At 34.8% G+C, this 22859-nt stretch overlaps 1 protein-coding gene across 11 annotated transcripts in view; it reads right to left on the bottom strand.

Annotated features, from left to right (window-relative positions):
- Nucleotides 1-7374: 7374 nt before the first annotated feature.
- Nucleotides 7375-22859, bottom strand: part of LOC118190586 (uncharacterized) — a 228101-nt gene continuing 212616 nt past the window's right edge. For all 11 annotated transcript variants that reach the window (XM_085825327.1, XM_085825338.1, XM_085825331.1 and 8 more), the window contains one exon: nucleotides 7375-10119. In XM_085825327.1, the coding sequence (XP_085681453.1) occupies nucleotides 8911-10119 (1209 nt within the window). In that variant the 3' untranslated portion in view covers nucleotides 7375-8910. The remainder of the gene's footprint in view (nucleotides 10120-22859) is intronic.

The raw sequence follows: 22859 nt of genomic DNA, 5'->3' as shown, positions 1-22859 counted from the left end.
TCGAAGAAAATGTTTGGGATTTTAATGGTTTGAAGTCCAGTTTTTAAGTTATTTTCATTACCAAAAATGAACGTGAGTAACTCTTCGGAAAATCTAGAAATGATGCTAAGTAATTTATATTGTGATACAAATCTTATTCAAAGATTTGAGAATAAAAATTTTATTATCTTTTATTACCACTTGTCAAAATATAAACATCTTCAGTTACGAATTTTTGCAATATGAAAACTCGCTTTGTTTTTGAGTACATTTACTCGAGAACACTTTTTTTTTCGTAGTTGAAAATTAACAAGTCAACGGAAAGAACCAGACAGCCGATGAGTATCTACAATTTGTGATCATAATTTCTAGCAATTTCCCTCCAAGATTACAAACTTCATCAAAATCGAAACGTCACGAAATGTTGTAGTTGAAAGGTGTAGTAAAAAACGAAGATGTTAACGAAAATTAACATACAAGTATTATTTTTTCTGTCTGCGTCATTGAAGAATCAAATAAATAAAAGAAAAGAGAACAAATCGTCATTTATTTTCAAGTTTTGTCGCTCTTGGGAAGCTTTCTTATAGTTCGTTTTAGTTTAAATTAAAAGTAAGTTATTTAGTAATTACTTCAATATATTACAATTAGTTGAATAAACGCCAGTCTGAAATTTTAATATTTAGCTGTTTGAATTCCAAATTGCAAGCAAGAGAAATTTCTTGCAGATACCAGATTCCAGGCAAATTAGAGGTATAAATTTGATATTTTCTTTGCGTTATTCTTATTTGCATGTTTCTGATAAATATCTAATAAAAAGTTTTAACCTAATTAACAAATTTTGTTTTGTTAAAAACGAATCCTCGCTTTTTTTGGGTAATTGCTGCCGATCACCTACTTTAAAATTGTACATTGGCCCGTGTTCAACATAAGTTTCAGACCACTGTTGCAAAGTACCATTTATGTAATATGTGTTCTTGCGTTGTAGCAAATGGATTCATGGAAGTAAGAAAGTTAGGGATACAGTATTTCATATTTTTCCAAAAGACAATCTGCTTTCGGCGGTTAAAATGAATACATAAGTCGAAGACAGGATTATATTAATGTGCTGAATACAAAGATTTGCAGCTGACATTTTCTATGCAGTGATTATGAAGATGATGTGAAAACTCGCTTGCTTAGATTGCCCCCCCCCCCCAAAAAAAAAACTGTTAAAATCCAATACCGTGCCGAGAAACGAAAAATAATGCAGAGTGCTTTTTAAAGACTACACGAATTAAGTTTGAAGAAAATTCATTTTGAGGCCGATTATGAAAATGATGATAGATATAAGAAATCAGATATGAATAATTTTACAACAGAACTTCGATCTAAATACTGCTGTATGCCTTAACTATAAAAATAAACAAGAATGCATTGATAATTTGTAAAACACAAAGCTAGCTCAACACTTCAGTGTAATTTATAATCGTACAAAACGTCCAAATAATCTTGCGTATCTCTCCTTCTTCGCCTCTCTTTTGAAAGATTAACTAATTCTCTTTAGATAATGTGAGCAAAGCTATTTTGTCAAACTTAAGACAACGATGTTATATTTATTAATTGTAATACAGGGTGATTAGCGAATAAGCCCTGATTTTAAAATTAAATACCTCTACAACAAAAATCGATAGATAGAATTATGCGGTAAACTGTACATTTATTAGAAAAACTGTGAAAATGGTGTACAAAAGGTTTGAAAATTTAGTTACAACAATCGTTAACAGATGGCGCTCTGCGCTGAAAACTCTTTCTCTGAAAGGAGTCAAAAAATTAATTAAAAAAATAAAGTGAAGCTGCCTTTGCAATCAAAATACAATTTTTTCAAAATGTTCACCGTTCGAAACAATGAGGTGGCGTAAACGAACAATGAAATTTGATATCGCATCTTGCAATGTCTCGACGGAAATGGAATCACATGCAACACCAATAAACGATTCAAGCTCATCTAGAGTAGCAGGATCGTTTCGATAGACAGCGTCTTTCAATGCGCTCCACAGAAAGAAGTCACAAGGACTCAGATCGGGAGAATATGGAGGCCAAGCTATTCCTGTGTCAGTAAATTGAGGATAATCTAACGCAATTACTCTATTCCCAAAGCATTCATGAAGAAAGTGAAAAACTTTATTGGTTCGATGTGGTCGAGCCCCCATCTTGCAGGAAGCAGTCGATACTTGGTCGATCCTTCAACGCTAGTTGAGTGCTGACAAACTGTTCCAAAATTGTAACGTAACGTTCAGTAATTATCGTTTCTCGTACAAAAGAGGGTCCGATAATGCCTCTGACGCATACTGCAGCCCATGCCATACCTTTAGGCGAATGCAGTGCTTTTTCTTCACACAAATGAGGATTTTCGGTACCCCAAAATCTCCAGTTTTGTTTATTAACAATTCCATTCAAATGAAAATGTGCCTCATCTGTGAACCAGATGCACCTCATATCAAATCTGTCGTTGTCGATCATTGTTAGAATCTGATTCGCAAAGTCAACCCTTTGTTGCACAGCTTTCATGGGTTTGGATGACTGATGACTTTGGGTTTTGTATGGAAACAGCCGTACGCTATTTTTAAATATTTTTTGTGTGCTCCTGTACTTCAAACCTGTTTTTGATGTAATCCGTTGGATGCTTTTCCTAGGATTTTACTGAACAAATCCAGAAACTTTGGCTGAATTTTCAGGAGTGACTACAGTTTGCTTAGGCCCAACATTTCCCTTTCAATCGTCAGCCACGCTGCCAGTCCATTCGAATTTCGTACAAAAGACTATTTTTCTCGAAGAGCATACGAATGGTTTTCGCATTGGGTCCAACTGGAACATTAAATCGGTTTTCAAAACTGCGACGTGTTGCCTTAGGACTGTATTCTAATCGGTGAAATTCCAGAACCAAAATACACGTTGTTCAATGGAATACATTATTTCACTTTCTACGCTAGCCTCTTTTCATTAGCCAACAGTTGTACTGATCACTAGAGCTGGAGCAAATCGCATGTATTCGTTACCGAGTAACGGGTACATCGGTTGACTCGAAGTACCGATTCGGTACTCACAAATTCATTTCGTTACTCGCATCTGTCGTATGACGCGGTTGCTGTGCGAATACGAATGATGCGGTTTCTATGCGAATACGAATGATGCGGTTGCTGTTCGAATACGAACGATACATTTGTTAACAATACCAGTGTGCCACATTTTTCATTGATAATTTCGAATTTTTTTTTTTTTTTTTTTTTTGGTTAACTCATCGGGCAAACTCTTGTTTACATTATGCGTTTCAGTTGAAATATTGTTTAATTGTTGATATTTAAGAAAATGATCAATTTTGATAGCGTGAAGCGTTATTTTGTATTTGCTTTTTACATTTAGATTTATAGTGCATATTATGTTTGTAATTTGAAAATTTAGATGATTATTGATTTTTTTTCTTGAGCGTGCCATAGGGAGATTTTATTGGTTTGAAATATTTATATACTGCACTTAGGTATTGTTTAAACAAGAATATGTAGGTTAATATAAGTTCTTTACTTCCTTGTACGAAATAAAAAGGAAGTAAGTATTGTAATCGAGAAAAATTTTTGGGTGTCATATTTCAACGGAAATATCCATTTTTGACGATTACAGAATCCATGTGAATTATTTATTTGGATGACGTCTGTACGTACAAACACAATTTTTTTTTCCTAGAAACGGATTGTTAAATGTAATCCCATTTACTCTAAGATGATACTTATGACAAATGATTATGACTCTAAGTTGATACTTGAAAGGGATTTTTTCGTGATGTGCAAGTACGCATGCACTTCGCGTAACTCAAAAACGATTAGTTCTAGAACGCTGAAATTTTGTATATGGGCCCGTTATAACATCTAGATGTGCACCTCTCTTTTTTATTGCAATCGGTAATACTACAAAACGTAAATATGTATATTTTAAAGAAATTATAATTAAATGTAAAGTACATATATATATATCCTTATAATTAAATGTAAAGTACTCACCCATATATATAAATATAAAATAAAAGCCAAATAAGGCGAAAATAAAAGCCTTGGTTTTTATTTTATTTATTTATCACTAAGTAAGTTACTTGGCTTTTATTATTTTACCAGAGTATAGATAGAAATTTGGTTATGTAGCCTATTCTTCTAAAACGACGTTTCGTCGCTGCCTTCCCCCACCAATTCCCTTTTTTTTTCGGTTTCGGATTAATTGGTTACGGCAATGCACACTAGGGCTATTGCCTAAGGGAAGGGATGCCTTCGTGGAGGACTTTTTAAAGGAACTGGCTCATATGCAAGTTACACATGGGGAAAGCCACGAAAACGCCCGTGCAGCCAGCCGTTAGCCGGGAATTGAACCCCGGAACGAACTATTAGTCTTCAGCGACTTTCGTCTCCACCTGATTATGGACACCTGTAAGCCCGACCGCTCGTGGGCTCTCGCTGTTTGCAAAATAGGTGTTCACTTTACGATAAAGCAAGCACCTGTTTTCTTCAATTAAAACAGGTTAGACGCTATGACTCTTACTACTTCATTCTCACTTAGCTTTTGATTTCTAATATTGATTCAATATTTTCTGTAGATATTCTGATTAGAATAATGGATTTCAAACATGTGCAAAAGGTGTGTATCTGAATATAATTAGGTTTTTATAACATAGGGCCCATTTTCTTAATTTCTAAAACAATATTATCGCTGTTTAGAACCACATTATCGCTGTTTTGAAAGAAAGCAAAAATGTGACAAATGTATAATGAACATTAATATACATGCTTTACTAGAAATTCACCCTTTCGTCATTAGCGGTTATGATGAAAGGAATGGGGAGAAGCAGCTACGAATAAAGGACAAATAACGAAATCTAATCTTTAATGCCCTCTTCCAGTTTCTTTAGCCCACCAGTGGTCGAGCGGTAACGTCGTTGAATACTGGTAGTTCGGTCTGAGGTTCGAATCCAGCGAACGGGCTGGCTGCATGGGTGTTTTTGTGGTTTTCCCCATGTGTAAAGTGTATACCAGCCATTTCCCTTACAAAGTCCTCCACGAAGGCATCCCCCCTTTAGGCAGATAGCCCTAGTGTGCTTTGCCATAATTAAATGCACCAACACCAACCCAGTTTCTTTATTTGTATTTGGGAAAGTTTTATTGTCATTATGAAAAGTGAAATTTGATATGGATACCGCATAACTTTTTAAATTATGCTTATTTTTGCTGCACTTCATTTAAACTTATTTCCTCGAATTATTCTAACTTAATTAAGCGATACCCGAAGGCAAGTTACAAATGGCATCAAACACTGCAAATTTTGAAATTAAATTTCCCGGTCAATCTCTGTCTACGGGACTCAAACTTCTTGTATTTTTATTTTTCATAACGAGTATAAAACTTTGCCAGCTATAAATATAGGAACCAGAAGACAACATTAAAAGTTAGATTTCATAATTTGTCCAAAATTAATTCTTTTTAAAATTTGACATTGACAAAATATGAATATTTTCGTCATTTAAAATACTTCTGTATTTTTGTTGCACCGTATTTAAACTTGCTTCTTCGAGTTATTGACATTAAATTACATTAATTCCGTTATCTATTAGAAAATAATTATAGCAAATCATCTAATTACGACATCACTAAGAGGTCACTTTCTAAGAGATCTGTATTTTTGAGAACATAAACAAACACTGGTAGTGAACATCACGTTCGTCTTATTATTATAAAGTAAACACCTATTTTTCAAACAGCGGATAAAACGGGAAAGAGGGAATTGGTGGGGGAAGGCAGCGAACGAAATGACACTTTTTGAGGCTCGGATGAAATGAGAAAGGACGAAAAGGTACTAAGCCAATATGACAAGGTCTGGTTTTTTACTTTATAATTTAACTGTTCATCATAAATTTAAGAATTATTTTAATTTTTATTTGTCTTTACATTTTTGTTAAATTTTACTTATAAGTATTTTATATTTCAGTTGCTAATTATTATGTTACTTTAATTATTCATTAATTTAATCACTTTTTTTTATTATTTTAATTATTAAGTTTTTTACTAGGTAATTTTTTATTATTTTAATTACTAATTAATGTTATTATTGTAATATTTATTTTATTTATTTATTTATTATTTTATTTTTCCCTATTTTCCTGACAGCCTTCTGTAGGCGTTTCTGACTTTTGTGACACCACAAAAAGAGGTGAATTATTTCCATCCAAAAATACGACGTAAAACTCCCTATCTCGCATAGGGCCGTATACCGATAAAATAGGCTCAGGATACGAATACCGATGGATTTTACCGAAATTAACGAGTAACGATACGATAGTAACGAGTACTTGTTCACCGAGTAACGAATACATACGGGTACACAATTTCTCGTTACTTCTACAGCACTATTGATCACTTTCGAATTTGAAGCACATTTTAAAGGCTATTTATAGGTCATTGCGATTACAGCGCCATCTGTTAACGATTTTCATAACTAAATTTTATAAACTTTTGTACACCATTTTTACAGTTTTGCTTATAAACATACAGTTTACTGCATAATTCTATTGGTCTTTGTTGTAGAGATATTTAATTTTGAAATCAGGGCTTATTCGCTGATCACCCTGTATATTTGTACAGATGTGAGTATAAGTTAGACAATAACTTTGAAAATATCTGTTATTTCATTAAATTAGAAGAGAAACACGCCAATGAAAAATTTATAGTTAGGTCAAAAAAGCTCTAAAAATATAAATTTAAATCTTAGATTAGATTAAATTTTGAATAAAACCATCGATTTCAAGCGCAATGAAACACTTCTTTCAGAAAGAAAATGGAATATATATTCAAAACTATGCCAATCTGAGTTTTTTTCCCCTCTTTTGGCCTAACTTTTCGGGCTAAAAATATTTAAAATAGCCTATCTATAGAATTTCCGATAGATAGTTCACGCGCTGGAGATAAAAATGTTTAATTTTTAAGTTTGGTATCTTTCCTGGACTTCTTATTTTCACCTAGCATTTTCTCGCCAGGATGCAAAGTGAGGAGAGTATAAAAACAGACGAAACTAGTAGCGTCATTTTGCTAGCCAGCGCGCGTTACTATTTTGTCCTCGCTGTTGTTACGTTGAGTTGCTGATACGGCTTTTTGACAATTTAATAAGTAAATCACTGGATAAGTTGCTGAGTCAGGCTAGTTAGCCTTATACTAAATTCTAAGTCCAGCTATTTACCTTTGAGTTCATGGTTAAATAACTCTTACGTACCACCGCAAGTCATCGGTGTCTAGTAAGATCATTTTACTTTATGATAGTGAAAATAACAAGATTTTACATTATAATTACAACTTATTCGCATTATAATGTTTCCACTTCTAATTCAGATCCAGTTACTGTTTATTTTATTACTAAAGCAGTTATTGATCAAACCATCGTATGATAGTATCTGATACTTAATTTCAGAAAATTAAAGAACATACAGTATTATAAAAGAAATAAAATTTTAAAAAAGCGAAAAAGGAATGAGTTTTAAAGTGAGTTAGAACATCAGTTCTGAATTCTGGCCACTGCCGCTCAAAAAATATAAATATTGCCTTTGCTAATTTTCTTTCCGATATTTCTCAAACAGCCAAGAATTGGATATTATAAATAAATAAATATAATGTTATACAGTTTGACTTGTTTTGGTAGCAAGCTAGTATCAAACTCGTAACAGACTTGGAGCGAATTACCGCCTGGTCCGATTCAACAACAGAGTCCTGAAAAAGTTTAAAGCAACGTCTCGTACTTACAAATCAGCTATCACTTGCGGTGATGTAACTTAAAGAAACAAAGAATTACAAAAAGTCAAATTGTCTAATAGTGAGAGGCTAGACAATTCATTTACGCGAAGCTGGCTCAAAAACCTCTTACCGGCATCACAATTTAAATGTCGGCAGCAAAAACGCAAAGCCTAAGAATTAAATCTTATCAGACCTGGCAAACCTAATAATGTGGCCTCGAGAGGCAGAAACACGATTTATCTTACAATCCGAAACCCTCGACTTAAATACTCTTAAAAAGATTTGCATTCTGATGAGGAAACAAAAAGGTGAAATGACAGTAAAGCTGCAACTGTAAATAACAGGTTAATTAAAATAATAATGACCATAAAATGTAAAGATAAAAGTTTAACTGTAGGGCGCTGAGATAACATTTATCTAAATAAGAGATTTTTAATTTTTATTACTTTATGGCAAATTAATGAAGTAATTTTTAATTTATTGCAAAAATATTTCAAATGCTCAATCTAGTTATAAATTCAAGTACGGCTTTGTACATCAAATTTATTCAACTTAATTTTCTAACACTAAACCTATCCAAGGAGAATGAAGATTGCTTATTAATATTTGAGACAAATACCATAATACTCCTTGACAGCACTATGACTTCAGTAAACTGATTATGCAGTCAAGTAATTTTATTTAATTCAAGTAATTATTTTCAAGTAATTTAAGTCAAGTAATTATTTTAATTAATTTTATTTAGATATAAAAATGTAAGCTTATGCAATTACAAAGATATAAATATAAAAAAATACTGTATTAGAAAAAGACTGAAAATTGAAGATCTAAATACATATATAAAAAAAATTACTAGTTTACTTTAAAAAATAGTCCAGATTATTCATTAAACAGAACGTGAACATACATCAGGAAATACAGGCATTGAAAACATAATTCCATTTTTAAAGAAATACAAATGAAAAATAATGTAGAAAATGAGAGAAACATTATAACAACAAAATTAAAAGAACAAACAGTAATTTAAACTAGATTTGTATAAAAAAATTGTCAGGAAAAATATATAATGATACAATAATTATGAGTGAAATACTTTAAAATTGGGGGGAAAATATACACATGAAGCAAAGCAGATTATTCATTCATCTGGCATTCTTCCATCTATAAAAAGTGTTCTTAATACAGCATGCTTTCTCAAAATGCCTTTCAATATCTTGATTGATAGTTCAGAACCATAGGCAGTAACACAAACTTTTTTAGTTTGCCGAATTTCTCGCATTGTTACATCCTCTACACCTGAATATTTTATCAGAGCATCTTGTGCCTTTTGTAACGTTTGTGCATCAATAGGCACTTTAGGGAATATTTTACTTTCTATCTGTATTGGATTCATCTCCATTTTTTCTTCAATATTATTTCTCTCCACATTTAAGCAATGAAATTCACCTGACAAAGCAAACCTGTGGTATGCAACTACAGCTGATTTAGCCAGCTTACTGTATTTATACACCGAAAAAGGAATCACGCTGGATATTTCATTTTTATTATAGAAACGTAAAGTTGTGCAAAATCTAAGAAATTCCAAAACGAGAGATGCTGGCGAGAAGACTTTTTTCTCTGTGGAAGACGTCTGTTTCCCTTTTTTAAAAACATAATGAGCAAGTTCAGCAACATGAAGAAAAAGTCTGATTAAAGTATTCGGATACAGAAATCCTGTGTGGCTGTAACCCGATCTGTCAATTATCTGCTCATCTTGGGCCCACATAATCAATACTCTGCTTGCAAGCTTTACTGTTACGGGATCACACAAAAATTCATATTCTAACCAAATATCTGTTTCTATAGGGTGGGGTAGAATATTTTCAGCTTCACACAGTTTTATCTGTTCATCCATATTAGCAATGAGAGGTGAAACAGGCAGCGGATTAAAAGATGAATTTTTAATTTTTATGTTAGATAAATATGTAGAAACGGTCCAAGGAAAGCTAAGAAATTTAGTACCACTGTCACTATACGTGACTATGTACCACGCGGAAGCCTTTTGTAGTATATACTCTTGAGCGCTATTTATATCTGTAGTATCTTTGAATTCATCTAAAAATTCTTCAAGCATACTCTTTGACAATCTTTTGATACAACCTATAATAACCTTTTCCACTTCAGCTCTATCTTTCCGTTCTTGAAATCGACAATGAAGTTTCGTGAAAGCTCCAGAAAAGGCTTCAGCTTCATGCTGAATACCATAGTTCCTTAAGACTGCGCGAAGCAAGGCATTGTATTTATTTCTACTTTTCAAAGCATCTTCTTTATATTTTTCCCATCCTGGATATATCAAATACGGATCCACCTGCAATGAAAAAAAATTTTTAACTTAATCGTTAAAGCGTTAATCCTTTAATACATAGAATTAGATATGTAATGAATTATGCGCTGAAGAAACACGCAGTTTATTTATCATCAAAAACGCAGATTACTGGTGATAAGCAAATATTAAACCAGAATGAAAATTTCTTACCTTATTAATGGATAATCTACAGTGCGATTCGTAAGAAACATTCATAAAACGGAGAAACATATTATTACGAATTTTCTACATAGGTAGGTAATTTTAGTGCAATTATATGTGTAATTACTGTATTTTTCTGTGGAATGTAACGTGAAAAATCGAGAGAAAGAGAAGCCATGCCGGAAAAGTAAGAAAAGAAAGTTTAACATTGAGTACATGTATATCTCGGTAATTTTGCGAAATATTGCCAAGCTGGCAACGGTTTTGGTAAGTAATATTTGTCGCCAAATTTGGCAAGAAATTATCAAAAGTCGCCAAGCTTGGAGACCATTTAGCGACATTTTGGTCCTTTCCCTGTAACATCGTTTTAGGTATTGTAATTGAATAAATGTTGATCACTGTATTAGCTGTAACCGTTATTCGACTCTCACATTGCTTTCCAGTAATTTACAGAAGTAGAAAATACTAGCAAAATTTCGGTGGCCATGTGAAACCTATATAAGACTGGAAGGAGCATCTGCTCTTAGTCGTTGCTGTTAGCTGTTAGCTCGGGATGAATTCAAAGTACTGAGATATCTCCGAGTAGCTTTCTCTTTAGCTGCGCTTTTCATTGTGTTGTGTTTAGCGTTTCTAGTAGCTGCAAATGTAACTACTGATTGTACTCTATGATATTATGAAGAGTTCTAAAAATATGTAGAAAGTTCAAGTGAAGTGTTTTATTTGATAAAATAAATCCTATCAACCATATCGGAGCTGCGTGCATTCAGTCTATTACCAACCTTTACGCACGCAATACTTTTCGGGGTCTGTAGTGGGATTGAATATCTGTGACAAGAGCGATGGATTAGGAACTAAGACAGTTGGTGACTGCCTTAGCTACATTCCAAGAAAAGATGGAAAGCGCCGTCATTTCCCATCACAGAAGAGATGAAATTGGACCAAGAAGAGAGGAAAACTAGCCAAGAAACTGTTAAAGTAAAGATGAAGGCTATTAAAAATTCCGTTAAAGACGAGATGTAAGCTGTTCGAGAAAAGATTGATGCAGGTCAAGCGAGAACGAAAAGAGAAATTACCTGTATAATAGAAAACAAATTCGAAGTTATGGAAGACAAAAATAGACGCGGCTGAAGACAAAGTTGGAGAAATTCAGGAAAGAGTGTCTGCCGTGGATAAAAAAGTCCAAGAAAAGGTTTTTGCCATCGAACGACAAACTGATGACAGGGTTTCTGCGTCGCCAAAGAAGCTGATACCCTAAAGAAATTCGTAGGAGCGGCAGGGAGCAATTCTGATGGTTTTAAAACTTTACCCTTGCCTGCTCATCCTTCTCTAAAGCTATGCACATACGACGGTAAGTTCTCCTGCCAAGTGTATAAGACGTATTTATACAGTGACGGACGCGAATGGATGGAATTCTAAAGCTACGGCATGCCATCTTGCTCCTTCCCTGACAGGAGACGCAGTGGGTATTCCTCAAACTCTATCCGAAAACCACAGGCTAGACTTCGAAGCTGTATCCGCGCCTTGAGCTGCGCTGTGTGGAGAAATATTTAAAACACTATGTAGAGTCATTAGGATTATTTGGAAGCAGACGAGATGAAAAATTAGCAACTGCATTCGCCGGGAATCGAATCACGGATTTCTGGAATACCAGCCCAGCGTGCTACCGTTACACCACGAAGGCACGCTAGGGAAGTGGGAGAAATACCTTATATACTCCCCTTTTTAAAGAGCGACTAGGGTTTTACGGGACCTAGTCGCCAAATCCTGGGTGCGGAGAATCATCATCCATAACCCTTTTAGTTCGGGCGCCACTTGTACAGTCATTAGGTTGATTGGAAGCCCAGCGTGCTACCGTTACACCACGAAGGCACGCTAGGGAAGTGGGAGAAATACCTTATGACTATAGCAGGCTTCAATTAAAATCTCGTTAACAGAAGCGCACAGAAACACAACAGAAGCCCGTATGATCTCCGAAAATGCTACAGAAACAAGGAGAATCCTGTCCCTGCAGTAGTTCATTCGATGGCATCCGTGATCTTGAAATACAGAAAGACCTGCGAATGGCGGATGTGAAGGATTTAAAAAGCGCTTTCGTGTACGCTATAAATTTTGAGGCAGCCCAGCAAGCAGTTCTTAAAGACCGCGACCCAATCAGAGCTGCTCAAGTCCAAGAGACATTGGATCAACTGACTGCTCGTCTAGACGATTTAGCCCAGAAGTAAATGCCTTCACACGAAGCAGAAGTGATAACAAACCAAATCTAAAAGTACTGAAACTGATGGCACGTACGAAGGAATTGCAGAACACCCGAAGACACGGAAACGAAGACAACTTCCCAACAACGATACAGAAAAAAATTAGTTGCCATCTCACGGAGCGGCGGTTGAAAGATAATCAGAAGACCCATAGCAAAGCGCTTCAGATTTCTGCAATGAGTTGTGACAATTATGAACTTTTCATCATGGAGCTCCTTGTAAAACGACCTTCGATACAGAAGCCAAATTTACCAGCATTCAAAAAGATATGGCTCAACAACTAGAAGGTAAAACTAATCTGGTAAAACTATCCTCCGAACTATGTCGATAAGATAGAGAGCTACGGAAAATTAAATATCAACATTACGTTTGGAAGTGCCGCTGCCATCATAAGCATATCTAGCAGATATTACAGCATAAGGCATATCTAGCAGATATTGCATACACGGATTGGAACTTCTAAGGAAATACAATTTTTCCTTATACTTTCCAATTAATGAACTGCATTCTGCCTCTGAGGACATAGCCCTATTCAGAATTAATGATGAAGGGGTTTGTCCAAAAAATTCATAGCTCAAGACGATAGCACAATACCAGCAAGAACAGAATTTCTACTTCCTGTATCTATAGCCGAAGGGCTATATCGGTTAGGTGTAATGGAATATCCCAAGAAATCTAACAACCCAGTGCTAGTGAGGCCACTGAGTTATCCCGGTGAGCATATTTCACAAGTGCACATCTATGTAACCACAGAGGGAGTGGCTTTTAGGATGGACCAATGGTCTTCCAGTAATATTTCTATCATGTCAAGTGATTTTTGGCGCGATTTAAGCAAAGTAGTTGAAAACATTTTGCCACACAATTTCCTGTACAAAATAATTAAAGCATAGTAGATTTCTTCTGGAAACTTTCATTGCGAAGTTTGATCAAATATAAGCAATGGTGAAGATTTCGCTACCTGGTTGGAAGAATTTGAAAAAAAATACAAACACATGTTCGATACTCCGCAAAACTTCGGCTGATCAAATCTCGGTTTCTGTTTTCAAGGAACTACATTTGTCAGCATTCTTCAGATCGTAAAGTATAGGTATGTACTTAAATTTACAAGTTCTTTAAAAGTTATGTAACATTTTGTATTTAAGTTATGTAACATTTTGTATTTAAGGGTAACTGACTGCAAAATCGTAACTGTAATTATCATTTAAAATTCATTTCAGTTACTACATTCAATTCAGATGAAAAAAGCAAATATTTCTATACATTTGAAATTAACATTATCTTACAATTTTTCAATACAATTGCATAAATTTATTGAAAGTAGAATAAAAAAACTCTCAATAAAATTATGCAAATGCATATTATTTTTATTATATCTATATTTTACATCGGCGTGAGGAAATAGTATTTAATACAGATTCATTTAATTATTCATGCTTAAATATGCTATTTAAAATACAGGGAGTTTTTAAATGAATATCGGAGTTTTAGTGTTTTGTAGTGTTTTTTACGTAAAACTTAAGAGCAAGTCAAACAGTTATACCTACAAGCTTACAAGTGTTCAATGTGAGCACCTTTCATCACACGGCACACATCAAGTCGATAGACCAGTTCTTCCCAAACTTTGATTAGTGTTTGTGGTATAATTTTTGCAACAGTTGCCTCAGTCCTGTATACGTCGGGTAGGTCAGCTGGTAGTGGAGGCACATACACACGATCTATTATGAACTAACTCACACGATCACAGTCTTGTCACTAACCCTTGGTCGTCCCGTACTCTTCCCTTTGTAAAGACAGCCGGTATTTTCAAACTGATGATACCATCCACGGATGTTTTCATCACTTGGGGTATCACATCTGAACTTAAACCTGATATCTGTAGGTACAGTATCAGCACACGTAACACAGATTTCCATGACAATGACCGTTGTTCAGTTAACGTTTATATAAAAGATATATAAGCTGACTTTGTAAGATACTTTTTTCTCCTTAACTCGTGCTTTCGTGATGTAACCGGAAAGATTCGCCTGGCAATCTGAAGCTCAGGAGTTCGAATCCTGATGCATATTTTTCTGCATATAGATTGAAATAAGGATAAAAACATCTAATGATTTTCAAGTGGCGCTCGAATTAAATGTGGTGGAAGATTATTCTTTACCACTTGTATTTAGAGATTCGGTACCATCCTTCTCAGTCACCGTTTAAGTGGGGGAGAATGTCCTCCTCAGTCACCGTTTAAGTGGGGGAGAATGTAAGGTATTTTCTGCCTGCATACCGAGTGCGTTCGTGCTGTAATTGAAAAGTGTCTCTGTCTGGCAATGGGCAAGTTCAGAGTTTGTAACCCGGAGACGAGAGTGAGCATTTTTTATGTCTCTTGCTCTGAAATAGGGAAGGGAGGACTTTACCCTCTCGTGCCGATTGTCACGCATGCATGCCAGCAAGAAACGCACTCATTTTCCGGTCGGCATGCTGACGTGTCAGAGCGTTTTCTCGTTCACCCTCGGCAGTCACATATTCGTGCCAGTGTCCTGGAACGTTTTAAAGATCAATAGATGGAATCTTCTGTCTATTATTTTTGAACTAAATATAGTTTTAGGTTTCATGACCTTCAATTTGATCACATTCTGCGTAACATTGATGTCAGGTGTTGCAGAGAAGGAAAGAAAGCTTAATGTAAACAAACTCGGCTCTTTAACCCGCCGCGTTATATAAACATTCGTGTTTCTGATATCCCTTCGAATCCTCGTTTATTCTTTTTTTTTTTCTACTATGTAGGGTTTCTTAGTGTTACTATATGGGATTCTATTACGCTTTGCACTGCTTTTATCGCTTATATTTCCCATATTTCCTTTTTATTTCGGAAAACCTTGATTTCAGTTTATTATGGCTGGCAAGCGTTAGTTATCAGACGGACATACTCGCATGGTAAATGAGCCAATTAATGACATGAAAGAGAGCGATGGTTCATTTTCCAAAGCTTTAGTGAGCTACATTTCTAGTGATTCTTATATGTCAGAGTCTATTCTTATATGTCAGAGTCGGATATTTTGTCAGAGTCTGAGCTCAGTATCTGCCTCCCAGATCACGTGAAAGATTTTTTATTTCTAGTAAATAGTCTTTTTTGTATTTTTATCAATTTAAATGTTTATTAATGCATTTTATTAATTAGATCTTCGGAATAATTTAAATAGCCCTTTTGAAAAGTATTTCTCGAAGTAAACAATTTTTTAATATATTTTTATATAAAGTAAAGGAAAAAGACTATTAAGCGTTAATTTTAACATATATGATAGCTTTATGTAACAATCTACAATAGTACCAAAGTTATGACTATAGGGCCTCAACTTTTTTTTTTCTAAAGTTAGGCTTAATGGACACAAAATCTCTTCTGTGCGACGATTCCTTTCGACTCCCAATAGCCGCCGTCTCGAAAGGCTTAATAACTAAGCAATATTTTTTAATTATACACTTACATTTATTACATTATACACTTTTTATAGATTTCGGTGTATCGAAATAAGGCTCTACCAGCCTTTTGGGGTAAGTTAGGTTGGTAGAGGTTTCGACTTGTTCCAAAAATGGCGTAGCTAGGGTGGGGCCAGGGGGGGACATCTGTTCCCGGGCGCAGCATCCAAGGGACGCCAACTTGATGCTACGAAATTTTTTAATAAAATGTTTTCCATTCTTGGCACACAGAAAGGGGCGCAAGTTCTTCAGTTGTCCCCGGGCGCTGGAAACTCTAGCTACGCCTCTGTGTTTCAATATAGCAAATAGCTACATTCACTCTCATCTATACAAGAAACAATGACTATTTTATGTTTAATTTTATAAGCTATCGACGAACAAAGATTAAATAAAAAATTTTAGCTTAAGCTTAAACTGTTATTTTTCTTCCTTGCTTCGATACTTAAAGCCAGAATAAGCGCGCGGATGATAGGTGTTCCCTAGTGGTATTTGTCTGAAGTTTGCAAGATTATGTGTTGATATTTCGAGTCGCGTCTTTCAGTAGCCGAACGCTAATAGTTGGTCTTTGTTGAGGCGGCAGAAGTACAAAAATAATTTTCCTTATTCTAGATCAATTTTAATAGATGGGTGCTTTATTTTGCTACACAAACGTAAGCACATAACGCACGGTTAGAGATAAAACCAAAAACTCGCATGAAACCCATAAAACCAGCCATTTGGATTTAGATAGCTTCAATGCAGCTCTAGGTTGGGCTAGAACTCTATAATATCAACAGAACTCTTTCTATTGGCCACAGTGCTAACAAAATTTTAATTAAATGTGTATCTACCACTAATACTGTTTTAAATTAACCAGAATCATATTTAGCAATAATTTACTGAACTTTCTCCCGCCAACTCCTTTCCACAGACAATGATCTCTATAGATGACTATTAGGACCCCAATTCTGTAATGAATCGAATAAGCGAACGAATGAAACTCGTTACGTATTCATTGTATGGGAATGAGACTAGGAGAATTAAAAAGTAGAGAATAAATCTAACTTTAAAGTTGTATACAATTTGAGACTTGGTGATAGGATTAAATGAAATTAAAATACTAAACACATAATACTAAGTAAAGTCTAATAAGAATGATACTAATTGAAGATTAATAAAAAAGATTAAGCGAATGTGGCTCAAATGTTTTATTTTAGAGCTTAACTCATCGTAACAATGAGCTATAAAGTTAATAAAGCAAGTCATGAAATTATCACAACTTCACTGTACGCCACGCTTCGGGTAAAAACATCGTTAGACAAGAACCAGCTGAGTGCGTCCACGCCATACACATTTTTCGCTTTGCTTTTTCTAATATACAAGATTAGCACTTCTGAGAATATAAATAAGCATCACTTCTGATAACCAGAATCATAAACAGTATTCACTTGCATATATTATATTGTGTAAATTTAATGTTACGGCATTCTCAAATCATGACCGCTGTCTTTATAGTAAAAGGTCTGTGTTTTCCTAATAAATATACATGCTCGAAAGTTTATAAATAACATTCAAGAAAGCTTTTACTTCACGCACATTCCTTCGTATTTCAGTTTAATGATTAAAACAGTTAAATTAGTTAACTATATGAAAAGGATTACTTGCTTTAAACAAAAATGAAATTCTTTCATATACTATATTGCTTCTTATGGTATATAAACTCGGGATGTAAAGAAACGTTTCAATTGATATGCCATTTTGAATATCATCATCATATATAAAAATACATAAATTATTTTTGTCAGGTTAGGTTGTTAGTGGTGTTCACCCAAATTTTCTGTTTTCTAGAGATATGAGAAGTTTATTTATTTCTCAAAATTGTTTTTAGAAATTCTCGAGAGTTCCATGGATTTTATAAAATCAATTTAAAAGTTTTATTAAAAGCAGATAATAAGAAAGGAAAACAAATCGTGCAAAATCACAACAGAAAATACACAGTAGTTTTACGAACTTCTGTTAAAAATCTCATCCTGTAATGACACTAGAAAATTCTGGATTGCTTTATTATTTTCTTACTTAATCTTTTTATAATAGTAAAACAATAATACTATGTATCTTATAATTACTTTTATCCTTATTAAAATAGCTTTTCGATATAAATGCAGTCAATTTATTTATCTGCTAAATGGGTTCTGTTTTCGAACATAAAAATCACAGATACAAAGAAGCTCTTCACATTTTATGCTGATGTTAGATTTAAGCAAGGGCGACAATGCATTTTCAGTACTTTTACCAAAAATGTTTTATTAGATATCCTTGAAGCACTAAAAACAAAACTTCACGCTATACTGAAGCACTGTAATTTAGTATCATATACATATTCGCACAATTACAAGTACTACATACAATTGTAATAATTGCCAAAGCAAAAATCTAAAGGCAAATAATTTCATTTTTGTTACTTAAAACCTTGGCTATTCTATTTTTAGAACTAGTAATAGTTATAGTAACAAATACGTATGTAGTACTAATTTGCTTCGGAGAAAATGGAAGTATCCATGAGTTCTTATCTAATGAATTAATTAAATGATTTAAGGCTAGTTTTGATTTCCTCCAATTATGTTATCCTCTAGGCCCGAGGGGACAACATATCTGGCCCTCGGGATATTAGCAGGCAGGGGCCGCTGAAATCCTGCATAACATTCAATATGGTCCTCCTAGGCCCATCGATTCTATATCTGCCTGACAGTCATGGAACCCCAAATCAACACAAGCAAATGTTGCGGGACGATAAATCGCAGTCGTTACAGGCCCTGACCTGCTGCGATCGAATTCAGACGCATGCTGGAAGGAGGTTTTCTTACTCCAGATATAACACGACCTTGACACAAACAATCAACGTTCAGAAGGGATTTCCAAATGAAAAACTCGATACGCAATCTTCCCATTTATATAAAATGTAGATGGCAGTAGCCATACCCGCTTCGTATGCATGCACTGGAATGCTAACCATTTGCTTAGTCCAGCGTGTAGTATATTTTATGCAAAGGTGATGTTTGCTGCATGCCGCTAAATTATGGGGTAGCAATTTTAATGGCCAGTAGTGTGTTAATTTCCTTTTGCGAACGCATATGGTTATATAAAAGATACGCATATGTTTATAGAAACGCATATGATTAAAACGTAAATTAATAAATAAATCATAATAATAAAAAAAATTTAAATCTGAAAGGTTTCAGATTTTAAATTACGTCCAAAGGGGCGTTTTTTTCAGGTAAATGTTACCTCTATTTATTAAATGTCACGTCTTTCGCACTTAAACCATAAAATTCAGTTCAAGAGCAATATCGCAAAATAGTTTTTTAAATTGAGCATATCTTTACAATTTTTGATACAGAGTTTCGCGCGCTTGAGATAAAATTGTTTTTTTTCCCTGTACAACGTTTCCATTGCTCGCTTTGAAATCCTTGAGTTTGTTAATCAGAAATTCGTTAAAGTTTTACAAAATATGAAATCGATAATAAAACAAATTCCAAATTTCAAATTTGGGCTTCAACGTGCCCATATTCGCAGTCATCCGAAATTCTATGTATCGTTGTTTTATCACAATGCGAGAAATATAGATGCATTTATGCAGATTTTTCATTAGTTAATTTCTTCAAATATAATGCAGTACTCTAATATTTGGTGGCAAAAGTTTGAAAAGTGAAAAGGAACATTTATAATGAACCTACGCAAAATCGCAAAACGAAAACAATAGTCCTTTAAGGACAAAGCCCCTTTGAACTAAAATTGAATTCAAAAACCTTCTTTCGTGAAATACAAATAAATATGACTTTCATATTACTTATATATATTATAGGCAGTTACTCTGTAGGAATTAGAAATTACTTTACAAATATTGATAAGGTTCACTAAAATGAATTTTATTTATTAAAAAATTCATGGTACCATCGATTTTCGGACACTCCAGCCGGACATCGATTTTCGAAAACTCCAGCTAAGTTGTTCTCACAAGCGATAATTAAATAGCACATTTTGCTCTGAATGGCTAATATGTTTAATTTACATACGGCACGAACTGTATGTATATAAACCAACTTGAAATCTTCCATGCATTAACTGCAAGCATAACTTCGCGAACATTTGCTGCGGCAGCGAGGAATGACTATTGCAGGAAATCCTCATAATAGCTAACGATAATACCATTAGCGAAGTTCTTTAGATACCCTTAAGGGAATAAATCGAAGCTTGTTAAATAAACAATCGTAGGCATCAAGATCTCCTCTCGCCCTTTAAGGCAGAGTCATAGCTAGGGTTTTCAGTGCCCAGGGACAACTGAAGATTTCGAGCCCCCTACTGCTTGCCAAGGATGGAAAACATTTAATTCTAAAATATCGTAACATCAGTTTGGCGCCCCTTGGATTCTGCGCTCGGGGACAGATGCCCCCCTTGCCCCCCTCTAGCTACGCGCCTGCTTTAAGGAAATACTTCAGAACTTGCAGATAGAACCTATACAGCTGCAATCAGCTTCTGAGACAAAAAAATCATTTAGTGAACTTCTATCTGTCGCCCTTGTGATATCTGGCGACTGTTTGGCGATCAACAGAGCATGCTTGGCGCAGGTAGCTCTTCTTCGAGAAGGGTTAATGTATTTATTAGGAGTTGCATGTTAGCCTCGGAAGAGGAAAGTAGTAGATTGTACTATGCGGTAGGAGCGACGTACTGCTCTGAGTAACTATTATATTATTATTTGAATTATATATTTAATAAATGTTTGTTTCGTCTTGCTAAATGGTGCCTTATTAAACCATGAAGTCATCACAACACGCTCTCTTTCGAGAAAACCAGAGAGGTTAGAAGCTTAGAGCGTTGAAAACGGAAGAGGCGTAAAGTTAAGCCTAACTAACGAAAGAAGTGTTCATTTGCAAAAGAGAGTAAAAACGTGAGAATTATTTAATCGAGAGTTTGAAAGGCTTGATTCTAAAGGAAAATAGAAGAAAATGTTCAAAAACGCAAAGAAAGAGGATTTAGTAACAGTTCTATTGGAAATTGGCGAAGAAGCATCCCCAGATTTGAAGCTGGTAGAACTGAAACACAAACTCCAGAATAGCAAGGAATACATCGAAGATGCTGATTTCGTGAAAGAAATTCTGATTACTACAGTGGAGAATAGAAAAAGAAAAGAAGAAATGGAAAGAATGCAAATGGAAGAAGAAAGAATAAGAACAGAAAGAGAACACGAAATAGAACTAGCGAAGATTCGAGCAACTCAAAATGAAGGAAGTAGAAGTCCAACACCTTTAATACAAAACACAGAACGAGAAACCGAAATTTCCCTGGACAAGCTGATCAAAGGAGTAGAAACACTGACTATACCAGTACCGAAGAGAGCAGAAGAATGGAATATATTTTTCGATTCTATCGAAAGAGCATTTAAGCACAAGAAGGTTCCTGAAGAATACAAATCAGAAATATTATTGAAATTAATTGGAGAAAAAGCTTCAAATGTTCTTGTTTATATAAAGGAGGAAGATCTGCAAAATTACGAAAAAGTGAAAACTCTTGTTCTGAAGGAATATCAACCTACTCCTCAAACCTGTTTAGAAAACTTCAGAAAAACTAAACGTTATTCCGGCGAAACGCATATCCAGTTCGCTTCAAGACTAACAGCTACATGGGACTATTACTGCAAGTCAAGAGAAGTAAAGGATTTCGAAACACTCAAGGAGTTAATTATTTCCGATAAATTATTCCAAGCATTAGATGAAGAAACAGCTGCACACGTCGCAATACGCCAAGGAAATAAATGGCTGAAGCCTCAAGAATTAGCTACAGAATGTGATATTTATTTCACGGCCAAAGGAAAATCTTTCGACGAAGTTCGAAATGGAATTAAGCGATCACCGAGATTCCTGGATACAACATGTGCACACGACAAATATATTCCACCACCCATGAGAAAAGAATATCCAAAACACGAAAGATTTCACGCGAGAAGAAAAGAATGTTATATTTGTGGAAATTATCAACACATCGCGAGAGATTGCCCAGACAAAAGAAGAAAGAACGAAACTGCAGTAAATAAGAAGGGAAAGGATGATTCCAAAACTCAAAAAAATTCAAAGAGAACATCAAAAGAAGAAGCCATCGTAGCTAAAGTAGACTCATCCCATCTACGATCTGAATTCGCAGAACGCATCGTTCAACCACTGCAAAAAGTAGATATTTTTATTAACTCTGAGAAAATCGAAGCTATCGTAGACTCTGAAACGCAGATAACGATCGTACATTCATCGCTCATTCCAAATTTAGAGGAGAGAGAAGGAGGTAAAATATTGCTAACACCTGCTTTCGGACAACCAATTGAAGCAAAAGTTTGCCGTGTACCTATTTACCATAAAGATCATGGAAGCAATATATTTAATTTTGTGGATACATTAATTGCAGTGACTGATAAGCTAAATGTGCCTTGCCCAATAACTCCAGAAATATACGAACTGTTGATTAATCCTGCTGCAGAAGAACCAAACGCAGAAAGAAATAATTACGGAAGCGAAAACTTACAAACTTTATTCGCCAATGCACAGTCAAACGACAGCGTCGATTCCCCCCCGCTAATGCTTATGGAGGAGAAAAACGAAGAGGAGGAAGGGAAGAAGGCGAGTGTTTATGTAAACACAGACTTATCGTCTGCTGAACGCCTACGCGAAGAGCAAGTTAACTGTCCCTCACTGAGAGAAGCATGGAAGCTAGCAATAGAAAAAAAAGGAAATTATTTATTTATTGATCATCTTTTACATCACCAAGAAAAAATATTAGGACAGAATGTTTTTCAGTTAGTGCTTCACACTTAGTAGAAGAGCACAAGTGTTGGAATTAGCA

This window comes from Stegodyphus dumicola, chromosome 10 (genome assembly GCF_044657685.1).
Source record: "Stegodyphus dumicola isolate Sdum_Otavi_A_Nest chromosome 10, ASM4465768v1".
Taxonomy (NCBI): domain Eukaryota; kingdom Metazoa; phylum Arthropoda; class Arachnida; order Araneae; family Eresidae; genus Stegodyphus; species Stegodyphus dumicola.
This window is presented reverse-complemented; position numbering and strand designations above follow the sequence as displayed.